The 26,225-nt window shown below is 36.3% G+C and overlaps 1 protein-coding gene across 1 annotated transcript in view; it reads right to left on the reverse strand.

Moving 5' to 3' along the window:
* The window catches only part of Themis (thymocyte selection associated), a 171,090-nt gene that overhangs the window by 118,838 nt on the left and 26,027 nt on the right, over nucleotides 1-26,225 (reverse strand). Inside the window, exon 2 of the mRNA XM_059273006.1 lies at nucleotides 7,246-7,407. Coding sequence (XP_059128989.1) covers nucleotides 7,246-7,407 — 162 coding nt within the window. The remainder of the gene's footprint in view (nucleotides 1-7,245; nucleotides 7,408-26,225) is intronic.

A 26,225-nucleotide genomic window follows, 5' to 3' on the forward strand; every position in this document is an offset into this window, starting at 1 on the left:
CTTTAAGAAACTAGAAATAGAAGCAAATATATCAAATAAATGAAAAAAAATAATTAACTTAAAAACAGGAAATCAATAGATAAAAATCAACAAAATCAAAACCTGGCGCCTTTAAAAGACGAAGAAAATAGAATAACATTTAGCTGGAGAAGCGAAAACAAAGAGAAAGTAGACACAAACACCTTAAATCAAAACAGACAGATCCCTTTAGATCCTATGAGAGACACTGCAAGTGTGGTAATGGACCACGTGAACAAGCATGCTCTCACATCTTGCTAACCTGTTTGCAATAGTCACTTTCTCAAAACACAAAATCTGCAGAAACTCACCAAAGAAGAAATAGGTTCTCCCAATGGACCTATATTTATTAAAGACATTGAATTAATAATTAATGAGTTCCAGACCTGAAAATGCCAGGGCCAAATGGGGTTCACTGCTAAGTTCTTCCAAACATTTAAGAAAATTATGAGGTATCTTATAATTTTTCCTAAAGATAAAAACAGGGGGATACTTTCTGATTCAATGTAGGATAAGCCCAGCACTATTCTAATGCCCATATAATAAGAAAAGAAAACTATACATCAATATCTCCCACTATTATAGATGTAAGAATCCTCAAAAATATCATCAAATTAAATCATACCCTAAGGGATTATACTGCACAATCACTGTGTTTTATAACTAATGCAAGAATGCTTTGACATTTAAAAATTAATTAATGTAATTTATCATATATAGAAGCTAAAGAAGAAAAATCATATGATCACACCAATAGAGAAATAAAAAGCATTTGACAAAATCCCATACCCATTGAGGGCGAAAACAGTAACACAAACCTCAGCACTTTAGACTACAAGAATACTTGTCAACACACTGGAGGGCTTGCTAACTAGAATGAGAGGGATAGCCACCATGTCCTCTTTAACCTCGTTTTCAACATTGTGCTGATCATCAGTGGTAGAAGGCTGAAACAAAAGTGTCTTTGTTCACAGATGACACATTTGTTCGTGGAGAAAATATTAAAGCATCAGCAAAAATAATCCAAGATAGTCTCTAATGAAAACATCCCTGAATAAAAGGGCAATTAGAGCAAGGAGAAAAAGTTTTGTTTAGTTTTTAAGTAATTTCTTTTATAAGAAATAGTCAAGCTGAATTTGAAATTTAAAACATCACATGAATATCCTCAAAACGATGAACCGGCAAGACGGTTCAGGAAATAAAGGTGCCTGCCATCAAATGTGATGACCTGTGTTTGATCCTCAGGATCCACATGATACAAAAGAGAATTGATTCTTACAAGTTCTCCTCTGACCCCTACATGCACAGCTTGGCATGGGTGAAACCTCCCCAATAAATAAATTTAAATGTAGTAAAAATTAAAATCTCTAAATGCAATAGGTATAAAATATTAAAATATATATTACTTCTCTATGAAGAAGAGTATAAAATTCTGATAAAAGCAAAACTGTATAAATGAATAGAGTAATGTTCTATATTTATGGCTAGAAAGTTTCACAATTATAATGAAATATCAGTTATTCCCAACTATATCTGTAAGTTATCAATCCAGTCAAAATCTTAGGTAGTTATTTATGAATATTAACAAAAACTGAGTTGATGTGGAAAGGCAAAGTACCACAGAATAGGTAGTGTTTTGAACAATAATAACAAGTTCAGAAGAATGTTGCTACCTGACATCAAGACTTATTACCAAGTATCAACATACTTTGATACTTTACAGAGGAAAGTGGTGTTAGTGAAAGAATACACAGATTGACTAACGTGACACAACATGGAGCACAGGAATGATTTCAGAGAAATACAGCCAATTAAAGAGAGCAAAGGAAACATAATGCAGTAGACATATTCTTTGCAACAAATGATTCTAGACCATTGCATGCAGAAAAGTGAATACAGGCATAGAACTTACACCTTACAAATATTAACTCAACATATATAGAAGGCCTAAATGTGAAACCCCAAACACCAGGTAACAGTTTAAGAGACCCTAGATGACACTGATTTTGGAGATGAACTTTAGGTATAATCATAAGACACAATCTAGAAAAGAAACAAATGGTAAGCTAGACTTCATTAGAAACGTGTCCAAAAATAACACTATCAAGAGAATGAGAAGAGAAGCCAAAGATTTAAGAGAAAATATTTGCAAAATCTAAATGAGATAATAGATTTTTATTGAAGATATACAAAGAGTTTATAACGTAAGAAAATCCATAACACATTTTGGATGGGCAAAAATCTTCAACAGATACTTCACCAAAGAAAGTATGTGAAAATATGTCCATTATCACTTTTGTTCCATCTGAGAATTTCAGATTAAAACAAGACATTGATACCCTAGATGTGCATGTATTGAATGACCTAATGTAGACACCAATAGAGCCAATTCCCAGGGAGAACTTGGAACAAGAATGCTCATTCATTGTTCATATAAGTAAAAAAAATGACAAAGTCCTTTTGCAAGATAATCTAATACTTTGTTAAAATATACTATTACTACATTCACTATGTAATCTAACAATCATAGTGAAATGTGTGTGTGTGTGTGTGTGTGTGTGTGTGTGTGTGTGTGTGTGTGTGTGGTTGGTAGGTTCGTTGGTCAATATGGTGTTTTGGAGACTGGGTCTCACTATAGAATTTTCTAGTCAATTTTGTTATGAACCCAAAACTTCTTTAAAAAAATCCAAAGGAAGTAAACTGGAATGCTAGAAAATACCCATATACAAAAAAGTAGACAATAATGAAGAAGAAGAAGAATAGAAAACATGAAAAAGGGGGCAAAGTAATGGTCATAAATTCTTTATTGTCAACTATGATAGTAACTAAAAGTGGATAAACAATGATTAAAAGGCAGCTTGGCATGATAAAAGAGAAATATCAAAGCATAGGCTATGTGTTACAAAAGCCAGACTTTAAATTTAAAAACATAAGTAGTTTGAGAGTAAAAAACGGTAGAAGATTGACTATGTAACTAGTTGTAAAAAAAGAAAGCAATGTACTTCTATAAGAAGAGGATATACATTTTTCTATATTGAGTACATATTTATAAAACAAGCCTCAGTATATTTGTAAAATACATGTTTCAGAAAGTATGTCCTCTAACAATTGAATAAATTAGAAATCGGCCATAAGAAGAACGTTGAAGAGTTGAGCAAATAAGACAGGATGCTTTAAAACACCTTTGGGGAATCTTCCTGTTGTTTAGTGTCTTCTAAAATGCGTTTATTCCATATTTTAAAATTGTCATCATAGATGTCTTTTACTCCCTTTGTTTGGTTTAGTTGAAAAAAAATTTTAAGCTGTGATAAATGTGATGGAATTAAAAAGTTTCTAAACAGCAACAGCAAAGAAAACAATTCAGTAATGAGACAATTCAAGAATAGAAGAAAATCTTTGACAACTACACAGAGGATTAAAATCTAGAATACACAAAGAACCAAATAAAATCTAAATTCCACTCAGTAAATGGGACAATGTCACAAAAAGAGAGCTTTCAAAAGATGAAGTACAAATGATCAATAAACACATGAATGAAATGTTCAAAATCCTTAGCTATCAAAAAAATACAAAATAAAACAGCATTGAGATTCCATCTCCCTCCTGCCAGAAAGGTTGTCATCAAGAAAATAAATAACAATTGCAAATGTTAATTGTTCCAGCCCTACGGAAATCAATATGGAAGCTCCTCTGTAAACTAAAACTAGGACTGGCATATGGCCCAAATACATCACTTCTAGGTATATGCCCAAGTCTCCAAGTCAACATACCACAAAGATGTTTTCACCTGTATATTTATTGCTACACTATCCACAGTAGGCAAGTTACAGAATCATCTTAAGTGTTCATCAACAGGTGAACTGATAACAAATTGTGCTGTACATGCACAGTGGGGTATATTTTATCATGAAGAAGGATTAAATTGTAACATTTGCCAAAAGACAGACACAGCTGAAAGACATGACAATATTACATGTTTTTATTACTCATTTATTTGTGGATCCTAGACTTTCACACAGATATGTAAAACTATACATATATGTGTGTGTGTGATATTATATTCAACATATGTATATTATATATGTATTTATATAGAAGCAAGAGTTGGGGAATGAATGGGAACAATAGGAAAGGTAAGGAAAGGGAAAGAAAGGGAATGTATTAAAAGTACATGATATAGTCTATGAAGTGAAGCCCACCACTATGCAAAATGAACATATGTCAATAAAAATTCCCATTAAAATATTATAGGAATTTTAAATTGTAAAATACAATCAGAGTTTAAATGAAAAATTTTTAATATAGAATAAGCATATGTTGCTGTGGAGATTTATGAAAATGCCCTCCATTCTGATCATTTCCCCAGTGATATTAATGAAGAAACATTTACATAGGATTTTGAAGTATGTTTTAGAAGAAAACATTCCCAAACCATCGTTAGTCACCATATATATCCCTCTGTTTTAATTCCGACCCTTGTAAACACGTCTTTAAACTTTTCCTCAATTAATGAAAAAATATCATGCTAACTGGCAGCTCCAAGGAAGTTCCAAATAATCATAACCTAAATTAGACTTTAGTCAAAAGCCAAATGTTTCTACTAGTCCAGTAAGACACTCCTTTGCTATCTGAAGATTCTGAACCTTTTAAATAAATGAATGTTTAGTCTGAACATCTTGTTCTGATGACTGAGAATTATAGCAATAAATGATTTCACTTCTGTTCCTAGCCACCTTGTTATCTCTTAGATCACACTAATCCAAAAAGCACAGAAATAACTCCAATTACATATAAATTGCAATAAGTACAATAATTAAGGCATTAAAAATAGTGATTTAGGCTGGGTCTGGAAGTACATGCCTATAATCCCAACATTTTGGAAACCGGGGTAGGCACTCCATGTGAGTTTAAGGCCTGACTCCTCTACAAAGGAAGTTCCAAGCTAGCCTGGGTTACATAGATATATGAGACATGTCCACATATATAGCAGAATATATGTGGAAAGACAGAGAGAGAGATTGAGAGATTACATCTAAATTCCTAAATTAGATTACATCTAAATTCCTAAATGTATTATTTAGGAATACTTGTTATAAAGCACTGGTTCTCAACTCAGGTTAGTACCACCTTAGGAGTTTTGAGAAAACTTCATGACCAGACTTCAACCAAATAAATCAGGATGCCTATGTGTCATGACTTTCTAGTCTCCCTAGAGGAGTTCACTGTGTAGCCATGTTTGTAAACCATTGTTATGAAAGATCAGGAAAGCTATAAAAGAATAGGCAAGATTTTGGTTCAAAGGGACAAAGAATGGCACTTGGAAGAATCTCCTAAATATAACTAATTTATTTTTACTCTCCAAACCTCAGGTTAATTATCATATTCTCTGAAGAGCATTTTTTGGACTCACCCAATGATATCCATAAGAATCCTAATAATAGTAATATGTTATCACTATTTTATAGACCTTGATATATTCCAGATGCCATAACAAGCACTTTAATTATGTTTTAACATTATCCTTCAGACACTAGGAGCCAAGTAGTAGTATTAGTATTTCATTTTACATTTGGTGAAAGTAAATAACTTGTCAAGGTAACACAACTAAAAGCTGGAGTTGGAAGTACAGCTACTAAATCTGTGTGCTGAAACATGACCTAATGATCCTGTGTAGCTCAGGTATACATCAATCATACTGTGAAGCACATTACATTATAATGCTTTTGTGATTTTTCATTCACTACCCATTTGCTCATTCAATTGACAGGTGTTGAGTTTATTCTCAATGTACTCTATAGTGGAAGTATGAAGTCTGGGAATTAGTATTGTAGAACACACATCAACAAATAAGTTGACTGGCCAAATCCTGCTAGCCACCTTCTTTTTATATTAAAGTTTTTGTTGATCCAAAACCATTGGCTCAACATTGGTCGACCATTGGTCGACTGGTATGATAGCTGTAGTGACCGTCACGTCACAAGATTGTAGCAGGGTAGTTATGACAAACGACCTGGCTACAAGGCTTTAAAATGTGATTTATAGAAAGTTTGACAGCCCATAGTCTAGAGAACAAGACAAGTGAATCACTAGTGACTACCTAACGATATGCATGCTGTGGTACTTACACCGCAGGAACATAAATAAGAAATACATATCTAAGGGTAGGATGGAGGGCAACCAATTCTTATAAGGCATGGCATTGGAAAGCTGGATAGAGTTACCTAGATAAAAAGGAGCAACCAGATCAGTAAGATCCTGTGGGCAGTGAGGCAATGAACTACAATAATGGTTAAAAAAAATAAAGTAGATAGGTTTAAATGATGCTAATTAGTTTTATGCCCCTCATGAAAGTGTAGTTTTGACTTCTTTTTCATTTTTATCATTTTATTGGAGAGGGATATATGGGCAGGTTCTTGTTATGTGATCCAGTTTGTCCTTAAAGTCATGATCGACCTGTCTCAAAGTGCTGGGATCATAAATATGCACTACCATGATCAGCTAACAGATTTACTGACTCTCGTTAGAACATCTAGTGATGCACACGGCAAAATGCATTCCTAGGGACCGGAAGTTCTGGTGTGTTATTGCACAGTCAGATGACTAAGTCTAATAATTATGTCCTGTATATTTAAAGGAGCGAATAGATAGGTTTTTTTACATTTTTCACCGTAAGAAAAAATTAAATAATTGAGACTCTAGAGGTCTGTAGCTTGATTTAAATATTATGTATACATTCATGAATGAAAATATCACATTCCTTCATTAATATTGTGTTTATGTTCCTATGTACCATTCAAAAATAATTTTACTTTAAAGACACACTAAACACTTGTAAATAGTCATTTCTTAACTAAAGTGACTAATTCCCACATAAAAAGAAAAATGAAAAATGCATAACATGGTTGCCTTTTGTAGTTCTTGAATTGATTGACCTATAGAAATTCTATCTTCTTCAACCCACCCAACTACATAGCCTAACCCAAGCAGTTATCACCACTGCAGACTTGCAATCCCAGGCAGGATAATCTTGAGGTCAAGGCCAGTCTGGTTTAGTTAGTGAGAACCTGTCTCAAAACCACAGCAGCAGCAGCAGCAGCAGCAGCAGCAGCAGCAGCAGCAACAACAACACCAAAAGTGGTATGAAAGTTGCCATTTTTTCTTTGTTTTCAATTGTTTTGATTACATATGACTATTAATAGTTTGTGAAGTGGTTGCAATCAGCTGTACCTGGAAAATTCATGGGCAATTCAAAGGGCTTCTGGGATGCAGAATCTCTAGTATTATCCTCACAAATTTCAGCCATGATCTTCTTAATTTTGAGACCTGTGATTTTAATCACTTCTCCTGTCGACAAACAGCATTCGTTGCCAAACATTTCATAAATAGACCCTGAAAAGAAAGAAAATAAACTTTTTTAAAAAAGGTTAAACAGTAAAAACCAAAATCTATGTCAAGAGCCTCACATAAAATGTTTTCACTCAATTCTTCCCTTAGCCACCTAATAAACAGGAATTAAATCTGACTGTCCCAAAATGTACACCATGCACCAGGAAACATATTGGATTTTCATTTTATCCACTGGGCAAAGTATAAACAATCTTATTTTTCACTATTTTAAGTGAATTTATAGTTTGCTCATCACCTTTAGCTCATTTATCCAAGGTCAAACCACACGCAGGTCTCCCGCTGCCGGGATTTATGGCACATTTTTTCCAGGTCACAGAATTAGGCCTATATGAGTCAACAGCAATTTGAGTAAGTACTGCAAACAGGGCTATGATACAATCCAAGACCCAAAGACAGACAGGCTTGTGCACCAGGGCTTCATACTAACAGCTCCCTACTGATTTTTTCAGATCTGGTTCCCTTCATCATCGTGAATTTAAGTCTCCTTAGCCATTTTTATCTGTTGCTTTTTGACAAGCTGGAGACAGTGCTCAATACCTTTATGGCAATAGGTGGCAGAGCAGCCCAGCAAAACAGAGCAGCGTCACTGTGGTTCACGATTTCAGCCTCCTTCTTGACAAACCTCTCATCCTGGATACGAATGTTAAGGTTTTCATTCATTTATTTTCTTTCCATGTCTCCCAAATAGAAGGAGAATGGGCAGTGAAACAATCAAACTATGAACATCAGGGAAGATGAGGTCACAGTTCTGAATAGTCAGCCCTAGTCATAAAGAGAACAACTCAAGGCAGCTTCTCTGGACAATGGCATCACAAACGAACAGTAGCTTGCAACTGGAGTAAGAAGCATTGTACAACCGCAAGCACGTAAATACAATAGTAATGTGTCCCTCACCCACGATGGCTCAAAGCTTCTTGATCAAGGTAAATATATGGCTATGAGGACAAAATGCTAGCTCTGTCTGCCTTCTGGATTTTTCTCTTTTGAAAAGTAAATTTTCTATTTCCGTTTTTTTCTTTAGTGCCCTCACAGACTCTGGTCTGATATATAGGTATAGGTATAGGTATAGATATAGATACTATAATCCTCTTATGGCATTCATGGCTTTCATAAAAGTTTATAAAGCTGGGATTTAACCCAGTTCAAAACACTCTATGACTATATCAATGTCTCAACAGGTAGCATGATATAACACAATCAAAGAATCTGAAGGTGCTTGACTTACATAGGGACAATTTACAAAGCAGCACAGCCACCTCTAAGCAACCTAGGAAAACAGATATTCTGACCTTCCTTGTTCTTCCAGAGTACCTCTGTGGCCAGATTCTACCGGAGCCCAAAGAACAAGAGAGAGGCTAACAGTCTCGTGGAGGTGAGGCTCCCAAGCAGAGTGGAAATGGAAGTCCAGCATGTGACCATCCTGTACTGAGAACATCAGTCCTGAGGATCAGCTTGTCCGGTCCTCAAGCTTTGAGTATCTGATCCACAACACCCATTCGCCTTCTCACACTGTTCTCTTAACTACCTTTGTTCTTGTACCTTCATTAACCTGAGTACATAGAGTTACCAGTCTCAAGTCCTTTTTTTTTTAATAAGCTGAGAGATAAAATAAATAATTAAAAAAATCCATGCAACATTTACTGTCAGTGAACTAAGAACTGTTATATGCTGTGATAAATCACATGTTAACATTTTATACCATTACCATTATATCATCCTGTATTTAACTTTTTGTGAGTTTGGTTTTTATTACTCCCAATTCTAGTTTAAAGTTCACTAGAAAAAAATTTGCATTATATTTTTGTATGATTACAATATATCCACCCCCCCCTTTCACTCAGTCAGTAACCTAAGTGTCTTAGGCCTTGTGAGTGGCAGTAGGCATCAGGGATAAATGTATAGTCTTTTCCCTCGGAAGCGTGGTCCTGCAAAGAGTGGGCAGGTAGGCAGACCACTGAAAAAGATCAGGAAGAAGCCATAATGTAGGAAATGCAGAGTGTTGTGAAGTCTCAGAAGCATTTCATTCCGTGGGAAAGAGCAAAGGAGAAGGAATTCCTGAAGGAGACAACGGCTGGTGTGGACTTTAAAGGAAGGGTCACATAATGCAAAAATGGGCAGAAGCAATAGTATTAAAAAGGTCCTAAGATAAAAAAAAAACCTGACACATTCTGGAAACTTTAAGTAGTTTCTTGTGTCTAAATCATAAAGTAAGAGAAGTGAAGTGTTTTTTAGTTCAGTTTTGTCTTGTTTTAAGAAGGAATAGGTGGAAGAAGTCAAAATTATATAGTTTTTTATTAAATTTATAATGCACAAAACAATGGTCTGAAGTAACTTTAAAGTCAGGGAATCTACATTTCCAGTTATCAGGGTCCGAGAACAAATACCAATTTAATAAGAGGTCATTTGTACTCTAGACATTAACTACCCAAACTGTGGTCCACCGTGTCACCCGGGAGCTTGTTAGAATCTTGGCCAGAGTTGCTGATTCAGAACCTGCATTTTTAACAAGCTCCCCAGATGATTAATAAGTACATTAGGGTTTGTAAAGCACTGGTCTGCAAGTACACAACTGAAACAACCTGTTTTGATATTGTGGCAAAACAAATCAGGGGAACATGGGCCACCCTCCCAGAGAAAACCTTGGGTGTCACCAAGGTGGGGAACAGGAAAAGGATTTGAGATATGTAAATGTTAAGGAAAGATTGTTTTTCTTTATCAAGTGAAATAGGACATAATTTAACTGAACACCTTTTAGCTGAAAGTGTTGCTCTTAATTTCTGTACAATGAGTGTCTATTCTTCCATGTGATTTATAGCCAACTGACTGGCAGAAAATGCCATCTTCTTTTACAGGTTCAAAAGGATCCAAAATTCAAAAGATAAATTTGTGCAAGATTATATATCAGTTTGTAAGGGTGAGAATCCAGAGAATTCTGTGACAATAAAATTACGAGTTCTAGCCAACACATTAAAAGTTTCCAGTCTCATCCTAAGCATCTTTCTCTCTCCTTAAAAATAAAAGGGAAATTCACTTCTTTTATTACTATTAGGATAAGAACATCATGCAAATGCTAACAGAAAATTCCTCTTTTAAGATGTGACTACCATTTTGTTTCTAACCAGGAAACTTCTCTCTCTCTCTCTCTCTCTCTCTCTCTCTCTCTCTCTCTCTCTCTCAATGTCTTGTGTAGTCCAGGCTGGTCTGGTCTTCAACTCATAATGCAACCCAAGAAGTCCATAGACTTCTAATTTTCCTGCTTCGTGTGTCCCAGGTGCTGCCATTCACAGTCAACATGGTGCTGGAGATCCACCCTAGGGCTTTGAGCATGTGAAGCAAACACTCTACCAGCTGAACCACATCCTCACCACTTCTGTACTTGAAAGGCTGCTCAGGGGCCCCCAAAATGAAGAAGTTGTGTCAGTGACAGATAACAAAGGCATATAGCTAGCTACTTGTAGATCCCTGAATCGGACAAGTTTCCCCTTACTTTGTTCTTACCAATATAATACCTCCTAAAATATACTTTTCCCTGAGTTTTAATATAATGATGAATTTTAAAAATAGGCAACTTCCATGAGCTCGGAATAAACACATATGTGTGATTGCTTCTTAAACTTTTGCTGAGATGTGTGTCTGAAGTATGTTTGCTTATGCATAGACATACATATTCAAGTAGTTTTCATTCCATTTTAACCAGGAGACATGTATTTTGAATATGCAAGTCTCAAATCTATTAAATCTTTACAGACTGATTCTTTCCAAGTCAGAGCATATGTATTCAGGATAATGCCAAACATCAGAGCAAACTGGAACAAAGCAGCCTGTTTTCAGTGATCAAACATTGCCCCTGAAGGCTGTAATGAAAGAACTCTGTGCCTTTGAAATCACCTTTTCTGTAATACTACTTTGCTCGATAAAAACGACACATTAATATCCTTTTATAAGCTCATCCCTTGCTTGACAATTCATATAAGAAATGCTATGATCACATAGGAACAGCCGAAACGATTGGTTCTATAGACTTTTTCCCCCTTCCATTTCTCCTCAAAATTGAAAATGTGTGGCAGTCAGGAAAGAGGAAGCTCCACTGTTTATAGGTTTTCTGCTCAGTGTTCAAACACACCATGCCCCAAACTGTGCCTGTCCTTCATTCTTTTACCTCCTCATCAACCTGTCCCTGCTCAACTGACCCTGAAGATTCAGCTAACACTCGTCCTCAAAACCTCCTTATATCCAACCTAAAGAAATGTTCATTCCCTCCTGTGTAACCAGAAGTTTTCTTGTGTCCTGCCCTGCCCCACAGTCACTCACACCCAAGTAAACACACAGAGGCTTATATTAATTAAAACTTCTTGGCCATTAGCTCAGGCTAAGTACTAACTAGCTCTTACACTTAAACTCAGCCCATTTCTGGTAATCTATATGTCGCCATGTGTTCTGTGGCTTTACCTGTGTGCCATTACATGCTGCTCCCTGGATGGTGGACTGGCATCTTCTGACTCAGCCTTCCTCTTCCCAGAATTCCCCATTGTCTGCTTATCCTGCCTATACTTCCTGCCTGGCCACTGGCCAATCGGCATTTTATTAAACCAGTGTACAAAAGCATTATCCCACAGCACTCCTGTGTTCTACTAGCACTTTGTACACACTTCCTCACAGACCTTTGGGGATTATCATCACAGCTTGAATTGGGGCAATTTCTTTTTATTACTGACATCATGTGCATTTGGGGATTTATTATGATTTCCTAGAAAAAAGACAACAAGTTAGCTAAATGTACAAACCCTCCTCTCCCCCATCCCACCCCTCAGAGCTACTATATAGTTTTTGTCCATACTAGATCCCTTGTGAATGTTTTCATTACTAACCTTTACTCTAAATGTTAACAAATTACAATGATTGTCACTGTCTTTCTACATCAGCATGTCTTACTCAAAGGTTGATGTGAGGTGTATTTTCTCTTGGTGTGTTTACTATCAAAGAGACAAGCACATGTCAGATTATCAGGCTGCCTTTTAAGGACTCTAAAGAATGTAAAGGGCAGATGCTTCTTTGATGTGACTTCTACTTTTATTTTTCCACGTTAGTTACAAGGGATTGAACCTATGGCCTTATGCGTATTGGGTAATGCTGTGGGACTCTTGTACACTGTGTGAAGATGTAGTGCTGTGATGGATTTAATCAAGAGCTGAATTGCCAAGTACACAGGGGCTATAGGCAGGACTTCCAGTCAGAGAGAGAGGAAGTAGGAGATGAATGTAGGCATGGGAGAGATGCCAGGAGACACAGAAGAAGCAGGATGAGTGGTACATGACAGAGCATAAACTAATAGAAATAGGTTAAGTTATAAGAGCTAGTTAAAAACAAGCCTAAGCTAAAGCCATGCTTTCATAATTAATAACAAGTCTTTGTGTCATTATTTGGGAGCTGGCTGGCAGGACAGAGAAAGACTTGTCACAGGGTAATCATTCCACAGCTGGGCTACATAGCCTTACCCAAAAGTTTTTTTTTTTTTTTTTTTTATTTTGAGACAGGGTCTCACAAAATTGCCCTGGCTGGTCTAAAACTTGCATCCTCAGTATCTTGAGTAGATAGGATTACAGGCATACACCACCAGGCTTGACTGCTACTTTCCATTATATTTGGTTGTATATGCTGGACTTTGCAGTGGAGCTCATGTGAAGATTTGTGATAGATATGGATGTATTAGGAAGTCTTACCTGAAAAATATGGTTTCTAGTATATGACAATGTATAAGAGAACCATACTGGTTGCCTATGGGTATATATATATATATATCTTTGCTCCTTGTAAATATGTTGATGATTCTATGGTCAAGAACAGTATACATTATTAGGAAGCAGCATATCCATAAAGGAAGCCTCTAAGTATGAAATTATTATATTAGATATGTATCCCTAAGCATCATGTTTGATAGACATTAAAGATATTATTGGAGAGAGCTCTTTGATTTTTTCTAGATAATTCACCATATGAATGAAGCTTAGAAGGAACTATGACTGGAGTAGATATTTGTTTGGCCAGCCTTCTATAAAAGGATATTCCTATCTACTCCAAGACCAAGACAAATTCTTTCCCACCATCTGAAGAATCTCCCTAAAAGTAAATGGACATGTTGTTCCAGCACAACGTTGAGATCACTGGGTACATGAATTAGCGAGCCCGTTGCTTACCTAGCAGTAGAATAGAACCCTGACTTTCCTCACCCCAACATATCAGTCAAAAGGGTAGTAAAAGTAATGATGAGTGCTCTCAAAATTATTAGTGAATGGTCTCCACAGCCTTGAAGAATATGGAATTCTCCTAGTTAATTAAGGGTTAAAATATTATCCAGGAAATGAAGCCTAAAAATAGAAGTGTACAAGACATTGCAGTGTATGTAGGCAAAGTTTTGAAAATCTGGATTTGGGGCCGAGATAGTGGCACATACCTTTACTCTCAGCACTCAGGAGGCAGAGGCAGGTATATTTCTGTGAGTTGAAGGCCAGCCTATTCTACACAGCAAGTTCCAGGTCAGCCAAGGCTGCATAGTGAAACCCTCTATCAAATAAAACAAAATAAAATCAAATCTGAACAAACAAAAGCAATGAAAGACCTTATGGATTGGAAAAAAACTGAACTTTAATAGAAAAAAAGAAAAAAGATTAAGTTAGGAGGACCAGCGATTTTAAAAAGAGCTGAATTTTCCGGCTAGACTGAGTGATACAAATTCAATCATAAAAATTTTACTTATTGTACTAATTGGGGAGGAATAATTCAGTTTCTTAAATGGAAAAGTCTGTTAATTTAACATAATTTTAAAGACTGTACTACAGGGTTTGCACATGCTCATTATTACTGATGTAGTCTTTGAGCTCTCTATGTCAATGATTACCACAGTAAAAAGATAAAGGAGTGTTCGGTATGAAATGAATATTTCTCCTATGTAGTCCCAAACCCTTTTGTATTCTATGATAATGGGACAGATTTGTAGTTCTTCATCACCTGATATTAGTGTTGAACATATATCCCTACATTTTACTCAAATTTCAAGCAACAAAATGACATTAAAATGATAAGTTTCTTAGGAGTTGGCTCATTGTTTTCACAAGGATTTGGTTTCAAATATGGGTTATGACTATTAAAAACCTGCCTAGGTTTTATAACTGAAATGTTACGCAAAGCTACTATAGACCAAAAGTCATAAAGCTGTTCTCTACTTCTCACTTAATGAATATGAATGTACTGGCTATGTTGATTATCCAGGGCCTCAAATGTACTGTAAAATGTACACACAATACATAAAAGTAAAGCTTTACCATGGTATACATTTCCCAAAGGTTATTAGCATTAATAAGGCACTTAATTGGCAATTATGCTTGTGAATTATACTATAGAAATCAAGAGTAAAGTTTTTAGAAATTTTTACAGGCATTTTGAAGACAAGGTTCATTGAAATAACTAATAGAAATTAGTATTTTGTATGTATCTTCCTCAAATTTATAATTCATTTTCATTGCAGTTTATCAAAATACAAGTGTAGAGTGGACTAGAATAACAAAATAAATTGAGTCTTCACCATAGAGAAGCATCTCTTGAGTATTAAGTAGAAGCATATGACTATAGCCAAACAGGGATACAGAGGTAGTCTCAAGAAGTTCAAGAGTAAAGAAAGAGACCTAATACACAGAGTTCATTGTAGTTGTTAACTTGTCTCTCTTGGTGGTACCAGCAGCATAGGTGCTCTGGTTATACACATTTTAATCAACATGACAATAATAGTTCTAACTGCAAATTATTACAGTGAGATTCTGATTCCCACATTGTTCTCCTCTGAATTGTATTGGACATTACCTGGATGCTATGATACATGCTATATGTATTTATATTGTCATGAACAGATTTGGCCAGTATTCTCCATGAGTGAGATGACAAACATCTGTAGTATATTCCACCACTTGGTCCTGCTATCATGATTCAATTATGACACATTTCCAATGGACTCAGACATGACCTAATAATCATCTTCTACATAAAGTTCCTGGTGACCCTCCATCATTTAAAGATTGCTTACCAAGGATGATTTATCTCCAGACAGGCTTGCTCTCTGATTTAACTTGTTTCCTTTAACCCCTTTTGGGTGTTATTTACTTTTGAAGATTGTAATCCTTGGGCTAATTTGCTAGCAAACTCTTTATCAAAAGAAATATAGCAAAAGAATATAATCACCCATTCACTCATTTATTCTAGAGCAGTTGTCTACACTAAGGCATAAAAAACCTACTTTGATAGTGACCATAGATTTATATATCTTAAATATAGATATAGTATGAAATTAAATCTAAAAATCTGTTGAATTTTAACATCTCAATGTGAGCTTGTAACTCAAATACAGCCTCATATTACTAAAGTACTACCATGATGACTCTACAATCCCAGTTCTACTGAGTGACTGTTCAAACTATCTCTGAATCTGTTCATTGAAGGAATTTCATTTATTTTAAGCATTTAAAAGGAATAATTTATGGTGACTTGTTTTATTTTTTAGTAATTCTTGTTGCTAAAATACTCTTTATTATACTAAGAATCATTTATGTTCCTATAGGATAGGCATATAAACTCTTTTAGCCCTTGGGATAATACAGAAAACAATGACTTTAACTCTTCCACATAGAAACTTTGAAATGTTTAAAGAAGGCTGTCACCAGTTGTCTGTTCCAAAAATGAAAGTTGTCAAACCCATTGGGGATGTGTCAGAGGTTTGGTTCATTGTAGGTGGCTTACTGGGTAACTATTTGAACCATATCTTTTATGAATATGAAGGTTGTCTTGGAGGTTTACAATATGGTAGTACCCTGCCTTTCAGAAATATGTGTGCTTACATTCCTAGAAAGGAAGTTAAAAAGAAATACTAAGAAGAGCCAGTCATTTCAAGGCAGCCATTGACTTTGTCAGTTGGGATGATTAATCTTCACAGCTTGGAAGAACTGAAATTGCCCAGGAGACACACCTCTTGGTGTTTCTTTGAGGACATTTCCAGAAATATTTCACTGAGAAGGGAAGACTTGGCCTGTGGTCTCCCAGATGAATTTGTTAATACACTCAGAAAGCTAGTTGGGCACACTCATCATTGCTGTCGTGCCCTCCCATGCATCCCCCCAAAAATACTTCCTTCCCTGAAAACTACTTCTTTTCAGGGGTTTGGTCACAACAATGAGAAATGTAATTGACACAGCAACAAATAGCAAAAATAATTCCTATAGTTAAAAAAAACATTAAAATAACTGAAAGCCAAGTAGTAAATTCAGGAAAACAATATCTCATCAGTAGCCAAATTCTTCCTTTAAGTACATTCCTCTGTTAATGCCTAAGCATGAGGATTACTCACTCATGGAAGGTAACAACATTTTTTTGTCATCTTTGCTTGTGAGATTCAAACTTTTTGAATGTTGGGAAATAATAATCTTGAAAGTATCATTTTTATTGAAAGATAAAAGTTTTTTCACAATTACCAAAATCTTTTCATGTGAGTGTAATGATAAAAAAATGGATGATTATTACACGATGCATTTTAGTCCAAGAGAGATGCAGCATGTACATAAAGGGATTTCTTCCAATGCTGAAAAGAAAATAGGACAATTTCTCAGTTGCAAAGAGAAAGAAAACTAAATACAATATGCCAGTTTTTACTTTAAAAATCAGCTCTTTATGTCACATCAGGAAAAGAAATGTTTTGGAGATCAAAGTTTTTGTGCTACAAGATGTTTTTTATTGTGAGAAGTAAAGCCTAGGTCATGAGGAAGAAAGTCACAGAATTTATCTTTTGCTGGTTGATTGAGAAGATAGCAAAGGATTCTGGTCTCTGAGAGTTTGTGGCTCGGTGGCTGAGCATAGGCCATGCTACATCCTCAATGCTGAGCTGGTTTTAATGTCTCACTCCTCTCTCATTTAGAGAGTTCAACTTTCCCATGCATTCACTTCATGTGTATATTAGAGTGATGGTTTTAACTTGATGAAAAATATCGCTTTATTGATCAGTTATTAGTTGTGGAACATTAGGGTTTGGTTTTCAAAATGACTAGTCATTCATAACAGAATCCCAGAAAGGCAATGAGAAGGCATATTTGCAATGCTTTAATTGGAGATGCGGAGCATTGAAACACTTGACAGATACTGTAGGTTTTCTTCCTCTTTCTCTTCTTTTAAAATTTGATTTCCTTTCTTTTGTGTATTCTGATTCACTGACTTTTTTCATCTGTTTGTTTTGATTTAACACAAAGAAGAGAAGGTTAAAGGCCTAACATGTCCTCAACACAAGGAAAATTAATCCATGTGTGGTGACACATACCTGTCACTTCAGCACTGGGGTGGCTGAGGAAGGCAGATCACAAACTTGAGACAAACCTGACTGAGATAGACAGCAGGAAATTGTGTTAAGACACAAAGCAATAGACATACATATGTCTATTTATATATATACATATATATACATATATATGCTATGTAATTTTATAAAGTACAATGCTCATTATGAGTTACATAATTACATTTTTATAGCTTCATTTTATGGAATTTTTGCAGTGATTAAATCTAAAGTAAACTGATTGGCAACATCACTTAGCAATTTAATTTAGTTTTGCAGATCAAATTTTTTCTTGTAAGAATTTTTCTCATTGTATCAAACCTACAATAAATAGAGTGTCTATATCTTTGGAAGAATGATAACTCTTTAAACTTGGTGTTCAGATTAATGAGAAATTTGAAATGCATTTTTATGAGACAATGTCCCACTACTCTCTCCAGGCTGCCATTGGATTTATATTCTTTCTATCATAGCTTCAAAAGTAGCTGGGATTAAAGGCCTGGAGCATAATACCTGACAGGAAAACATACATCAAAAATCTAAATCATATTTTAAATGTTAAATTTCCCTTTCATGAAAGAACTTTCCTCTCTCCATATTCTACCAAAAATTTTAAAGAATGACTAAAGCTTCATACTAAATTGAGTAGGGAGCTGGATTATGGAGGAATTGTCCATATCTCCTCTTGTTAAAGTCTCTTTCTATCTTAAAGAAGCTAATACCTTCTAATTCTGAACATTAACTTACAATCTATATAAAGAAACAAACAAGAACAAAAGATATATTTCTTTTTTTAAAAAAAAAAGCTCACATTGTTGCAAGCTGGAGAGAGAAGTCATACAAATATAGAAGGAAAAAACATTAAGGTAGAGAACATAGGGAGACATTAATATGTGGAGGGGGAAGGCAGTTTAAGCAGAAAGAGGAGTGAGAAGAGATAACATGAAGAGAGTTTGAAAAATGCAATAGGAAAACTGATTATTTAATAGGTTTACTTGAACGTATGCAAATAATATATGCACGTACAGATTTTTTATTGTCCTTTAAGGCAAGACATTTGGGGATGGGAGAGGTGGTACAGTAATTAAGAGCAATGGCTGCTCTTGCAGAGAACACAGTTTCAATTTCCAGAACCCACATGTTAACTTGCAAGGATCTATCATTTCAATTTCAGAGGAGCTAACATTTCTTCTGGCTCTCGTGGGCACCAGGCACACATGTAATTCACAGACATGCATGCAGGCAAAACACTCACATACATAAAAAGGCATTAAAATAATTTAAAAATAAAAGCAAGAAATTTATATAAATAAAATAAAATATCAACTGGCTCTTAGATCTTACTAAAGAATTCATAGAATTTTGTAATGTATAATGGATACACACACACACACACACACACACACACACACACACACACTTAATAGAGTTAGTACACAGGGTAACTGTCTAAAAAAACTGCAATGGAAAGCATCATAACCCTCCCTTCAAATAGTTGGTTGGTCGAGGAAGTCTAAGGGACCTCAGAAAAAATACAGACTTTTGCCATTGTCGAGGTTGCTTCCTAGAACTTGAGAGTAAGACCCTATTGATTAAGAAATCACAATTTTTTTATTTTTATTTTTTGTTAAGAGATTTTCCATTCATTTTACCTACCAACCACAGATTCCCCTGTCCTCCCTCCTCCCTCACCTGAGCCTTCCTCCCTAATCCACCCCCCATCCCCTGACTCCCCATTGGAAATCACAAAATTTAACCACAGGACTTGGAGAAATTGAACTTGAACTTATGTGGTGGCATATTTCCTGAGGACTGTATCTCATGGTTTCAGAAGGTAATGCACAGGCTACCTAAGAAGAGGAGAAATCAGTAATATTATTGTGGTGGCTTGAATGACAATGGCTCCCATAAGACCATATATTTGTGTGCTTAGTTATCAGGGAGTGGAACTGTTTGGGAAGAATTAGGTGTGGCTCTGTTGGATGGAGGGAGGAGGGAGGACAAGGGAATCTGTGGTTGGTATGTAAAATGAATAGAAAATCTCTTCACAAAAAATAAAAATAAAAAAATTGTGATTTCTTAATCAATAGGGTCTTACTCTCAAGTTCTAGGAAGCAACCTAGACAATGGCAAAAGTCTGCATTGTTTCTGAGGTCCCTTAGACTTCCTTGGCCAACCAACTATTTGAAGGGAGGGTTGGATGCTTTCCAGCACCATGCCTGTTTGTTTTCTTCCATGATGATTATGCACTAACCCTCTAAATCTGTAAGCAAGCCCCCAATTAAATGCTTTCTTTTCTAAGAGTTGCCTTGGTTATGGTGTCTCTTCATAGCAATAGAACAATAACTAAGATGCTTACATAGTTGTATTGCCTATGAATCACAGTGATCACTGACCTGGCAAGATATCCCCTATGGTGCAGTCATGGTACTTTTATGTTGGAGGTAACCAACCGCTGTCTAATTGGATGTAAAACTCAATTAACTGGAAACAATTCATGCCCGGTACTATAAACCTAGCTTACTACCCGTGGTTGGAGAGGTCAAAGACTAGAGGAGAATCTGCTACTGCTATTTTCCTAAGCCAATATAATTTCTAACTATATTATAAATACTTATCATTATATCCACAGATAAGTGAAGATCTCAACCTTTACAAAACATGCTTCTTCGTGCAGCAGATGAAAACTATTACAGAGATCTACATCTGTTCAAAATACAGAAAATAAGTGATTATGGTGTGCACAGCCTCCATTGGGACATCTGCACTGTCATCTCTACACTTAATACTTAGAGAACATTGAGTAAGAGGAAGCAGAAAGATTTTAAGAGTCAGAGGACCATGATACCTGCTTATAGTGCCTTCTGGACGAGACAGGGAAGCTGCACCCATCAAATCTCAACAATAAGGTTGCCTAAACGAGACCTGCGTAATGACAACTCTGGTGAATATGCCATCATTGATATGGAAAATTTCACAAGGCACAAGCCCTAGAGGAAGACATACAGAGAAGTAATGGCTGCCGAGAGAGGGAGACTCAGTCTTCTACAGGAAAGAACTCCCTGATAGGTTTGTCCGATCCCATAGAGTCATCCCTAAACATGTACATATGAGCAATACTGAATGGACTCAATAGGTTGCGTATGTGTGTGTAAGGGTGTTAGTGTGTATAAATTAAAAAATAAAATAAAACTAGATGACACTGATGCCAGATAGAAAGAGTTTTAGCTACAATTAGGTTTTTTCTTTTTATTTTTGATATATCTGTTAATAGCCAAGAAAAAAAAAACATGGTTTTCTCTTAAAAATGATATATGAACACTTCTTCATTTTAGAGAAAATTGTTTGGCTTAATAAACATTGTCATTCTTGAAAAAACTATCAGTCAATAATTGATTTGAATGTAGTGTTTTGCCAAGCAATTTCTTTGTACTAAAACCTATGCTTGATTCTTTGGGATATAAAATAAAGGATTGAAGCTCTGATTATAAAATCCACTCTAACCGGGTGGTGGTGGCCCCAGGTGGTGGTGGCACATGCCTTTAATCCCAGCACTCAGGAGGCAGAGGCAGGTGGATCTCTGTGAGTTCGAGGCCAGCCTGATCCACAAAGTGGGTTCCAGGAAAGGCACAAAACTACACAGAGAAACCCTGTCTCGAAAAACCAAAAAAATAAAAATAAAATGAAAAATAAAATCTACTCTAAGAACATTCATTCAACTGATGAAACAAATCTAAAACAAAAGTTCCTTAAACAAGAACTTCTTATTGCACATTTTTGTTTTGTTTTGTTTTGTTTTGTGCATATGTATGTTGTGTTGTGGGTGAATACACACCATGGTGGGCATGTAAGAGCAAAGGACAATTTTGGGGAGTACATTGCTTCCTTCAGTCCTGGGGAATCAAACTCAAGTCATCAGGCCTGGTGGCAGGTGTCCTTACCCACTAAGGCAGTGTTTCTCAACCTGTGGATCATGACCCCTGGGGCTGAACAACCCTTTCTTGAGAGTAGCATATCAGATATCCTGTATATCAGATATTTACATTATGATACATAACAGTTGCAAAATTATAGTTATGAAGTAGCAACAAAATAATTTTATGGTTGGGGGTGTCACTACAATGTGAGGAACTATCTTAAAGGGTTGCAGCATTAGGAAGGTTGAGAACCACTGCACTAAGCAATCTTCCTGGCCCCAAAATAAGGAAATCAATTTTCCTCTATTAGGTAACAACTCAGTGATAAGTAGCAGAGGTTTATGAGGCATCTTCATAAAACCAAATCTTTCTTATGTGCTGTCTGGTCTCTCCTCCATCACATATGTTCGAATATGATCCCAAAATTCTTATCATAACATCTACAAACATGGGGGAAATGAAATAGTCCTTTCATTTAAGCGGCATGCAGAAGACATTTCACACATCAAACACCTTTACAACTCAATGGCCAAAGCTCAATGAAGTGGCCACAATTAAGCTTCAAGAAAGCAGTGAGCTATTGCCTTTAGCTGAAAGTCTTGCAGAAAGGGAGGTATTGTTAGAGGGTAGAAGACAGTTGGGCATCAAAAGCCAGAAAGAAAGGCATTTCAATATTACATTATGTGAATTAGGTCATACTGTACCTATAAAATCTTGCATTGTCATATGGAAAGACAGATGTGTGTTTTACTTGAAATACTAAAGACAGGAAGTCTGTTGCTAAGGGTAAGAGGACAGAATGAGCTTCTAGAATTGATGACTGAGAAAATAACGGGATGGGGCAGAGACAGAAGCCATCAGAAAAGGACTTTCTCAGTTCCTTCTGGAGCTTTACTAGGAAAATGTCAAAAGTAAGAACGTCTTCTCATAGGGGTGTGGTTTGCATAGGAGTGTGTGTTCAGTGTGTACAAGGAACTGGGTTAAATCCCCAGTAGAAAGAGAAAAAGGAACAGAGAGAATGAGAGAGGAAATAAGGAATGAAAGAATGCCTACTCTAGAGCCAGGCTGAGATCTAGAAACTCCATTGATTGACCTCAGGTGAATTTTTCATCTGCTAAATGAAGTTAGTGCCTCAGTTTTCTTAACTTTATATGAGAAAAATAGAATTATCTCCAATAGTTGTTGTGAAGGTCAAATAAGATAACTTTAAATGTGTATTTTGTATATGTATCTACCACATTCATGTGTGGAGTGAGTAATGGAAGTTCTCTGATAATGGACAAGATACATGCTACCTTTCATGTGGAAACTGGCTGAGAAGAACAAGGCAAGGCATAAGTCTCTATAGCATTCATGAAGAATCTGTACTTGAGGTGGAAAGTAAAGAGAGGGCTAGAAAAAATGTGGGATACAAGGAGAATCAAAGTAAGGATGCAGAAAAAAGTTATATGGAAACTTACTGTTTTATATACTGTTATAATATTATATTATATAACATATATAATATATCATATATTGTATATAATTATATAATATAATATTGCATATATAATATAAAGTATAACATTTTTAAGAACTTTGAACAGAGGTACCCTGCATGAATGGATAATGCTATTTGCAGAATCCATGAGTTATTAAACAAAAATCCCAATGTTGGATGTGAATTGTTGGTCACTGAGGCTCCAGAAGTCCCCCAAACAAGACAAGCTACTGCCATTGCTCTTGATTGCCCTCAAGAACCAGATGGTAAGCCCCTATCACTAAAGACACACATACTTTAGTTGCAGGACATTGAGAAATCAGGCTGGACCTGAGCTGGCTGCTTCTTCCTTGCTTGACTAGCTTTCATAGTGCCAGAAGGTGCTATGAAAACTCCTAGATGAGAAAAGTCACCAACTATCTTACCAGATATGAATCTTGAGAGTTACAGTACCCACCTGCCAGGCATGAAGCACTACTGGTGTAATATGGTTATGACTATTATGGGGGTAACCAATCACTTTCTGATTGGCTTTGATGCCCTCTTCACAGGGGAGAATTCATGACAGATACTGTAACCCTAATCAAAAGTCTATGACTAGACAGTTCATAGGCCCTAGGGGGAAACGTAGCACTGCTAAATGCATATAGTGCCGTATTGCTGTCTTGATAATTATGTTTCTATCCATAGATTACTGAGGCCCTCAGCTTTGGTCAGACAAGCTTCTCTTTGCATTTGGCAACAGTTAGTGCATAAACTCATAAATGAGTGCTGAGAATGGGACTGTTGAGTTCCCAGACTTAAGTGAGGCATCTGTATTACCTCGTCAAGTCTCAAGGAACATGCCAGAAGGGGTTGGAAATACTGTAAGAGCTGGAAGATGGGGAGGAGTACTATGAAGTGCTGTCTTCTGAATGTGGCACGGCCATTGAACCCATGAACTCCTAGCAGCCATGTTTACCTACACAAGACCTACCCAAGATGGCGCAGAGACTCCTAAAGTCCTTCCTGTTGATGAGGAGCTACTGGCTGCAACGATTGTAGAGAGCCATTTTCTTTCGTAGTGAACCGAGAGTTGCCCTGTGCTTCAGTGAATAGCCCGCCCCCCTCCATGGTCAGGGAAGGAACCCCAGTTAAACTCAGTGAGTCATAAAAACAAAACAAACAAACAAATAAACAAAAAGAAGTGAAAAATAGAAGGGGAGGAGTTGGTGAGAAGAAATGGGTCAGGAACAGCGGGAAGGGCAGAAGACAGGGTGATTGTGGTGAAAATCAGCAAAATACTTTACGTTTACGCGTGAAAACTGACAAAGATTAATAAAAAATTAGAAGAAGCTTTTAAATTGACTCTGTTGATTTACTGACTTACATTTTTATTTATTTAGTATCAATAAATTAATTAAATATATACATTTTTCAAATAAAAGAATTATGTCATTCACTTAGTGCTACATTGCTGAATAAATATAAATTGTTAATAGCAATCTACATGAAATTTTAACAAAGTGCAATATTTTAATCAAATAATCATATAAATGCATGTTTATAAAATATAGTTACAATGAAGATGATACTAGGAGAAAGTATCTAAAATTTTGAACTCAGAGAATATTATTATTATGTTTTCTATAAACCATCCAACAGGATTTTATTAGCATTCAACAAGCACTTATTGAGTCCCAGACATATTAATCTTACACTTGCTGTAAAATCTTATTAAGAGGCTTCTGCCTCTGAGAAGATAGACATGCATTTTCCTACCCTCATATATTCCAGATCTAAAGCTGAAAAGCTAGCAACCTAGAAATGCCAAATGGGCAGAGATGAAATATGTTCAAGCTTCACATGGTTATATAATCTTAGCCCTTGTGTTGCTGGGTCCAGAAGACCTTAAGTCCACCCCTAGCTAGGCATTAACAAAAGGTTGGAGACTCATCATAGTATATAGCAATACCCTGTCTCAAAACAAAACAAATTCCTCATCAAAAGCCTGTTGGCTGTAGCTGAAAGATCAGGAAGCAACATGTAGACAGTAGCCACTCTACTGTAGACAAACATCCCCCTCCCCCAAAAAATGGCCGTGTTTCACCCATGTCAGCAAAGGATGAGTAGATATCGTGGACTCCTTTTCTTGAAAAACTGTCATAGACACCTTGTACCCACCCTCATCCCTATCCTTTGCTTGGGTAGTTATCAGAATTAGAGCTCAGTGCTGGGACTTTCATCTTATTGAAGTAGTACTAATTTTCCCAACCCTGTGTGGAAACCACACGAACTTGTTGGGCTCTCATTACCTCCATAAAGCACTGAAGTGTTTCTTCTCATCCCACTGGGGTGATGTCTAGTGAAAAATCAGGAATTTTGTCACTAGCCAGCAATGAAAAGCATCTATGTTCCAAACAGTGTAAGTACAGGCTTTCACAGACCCAAAAAGCTGTGTTCTTACAGATCCCTGGGTAGTGTCAGTGAAATGCCAGGGGTCCTTATCTGTTCTCTCTCCCTAAGATGTCCCAGGAGGTTTGCTTCAACTGTAATAATAGAGGAAAATTCAAAGAAGAAGATTTGGAAAAGATATGCCAAGCAAACACGTATCAGAGAAAATGGAAAGTGATATGTATTAAAATAGAATTTGCAGCAAAAGTATCTAATACAGACAAAGAAAGAAAGAGAACAAGATGGTAAATGAGTCAGTTTGCCAATGGGGTATGGTGATGCTCGGTATGCCAGAGAGCCGAAAAATTCCCTGTGATAACTGAAAGGAGGAAACAGAAGTCACAGCTGCACCTGGAAACCAGCATGCTCCCTCAACAACTGACCAAAGTGCTGGACAGATTATCAGTTGAATCACAGAGATTCAGCAACAGATTCCAGTCTCCAGGGAAAGAACGTTCTGCCTAACAACGGCAAAATACACTGTGTTCAAGTGCTCACAAAGACAAACATGGAGATAAACTGTGCCTTCAAAGAAGCTCATGGGGGTGGGGGCGATGAAGAGATGGCCCATCAGTAAAGGACACTGGCTGCTCTTCTAGAGGACCTG

This window comes from Peromyscus eremicus, chromosome 8b (assembly GCF_949786415.1).
Source record: "Peromyscus eremicus chromosome 8b, PerEre_H2_v1, whole genome shotgun sequence".
NCBI lineage: Eukaryota > Metazoa > Chordata > Mammalia > Rodentia > Cricetidae > Peromyscus > Peromyscus eremicus.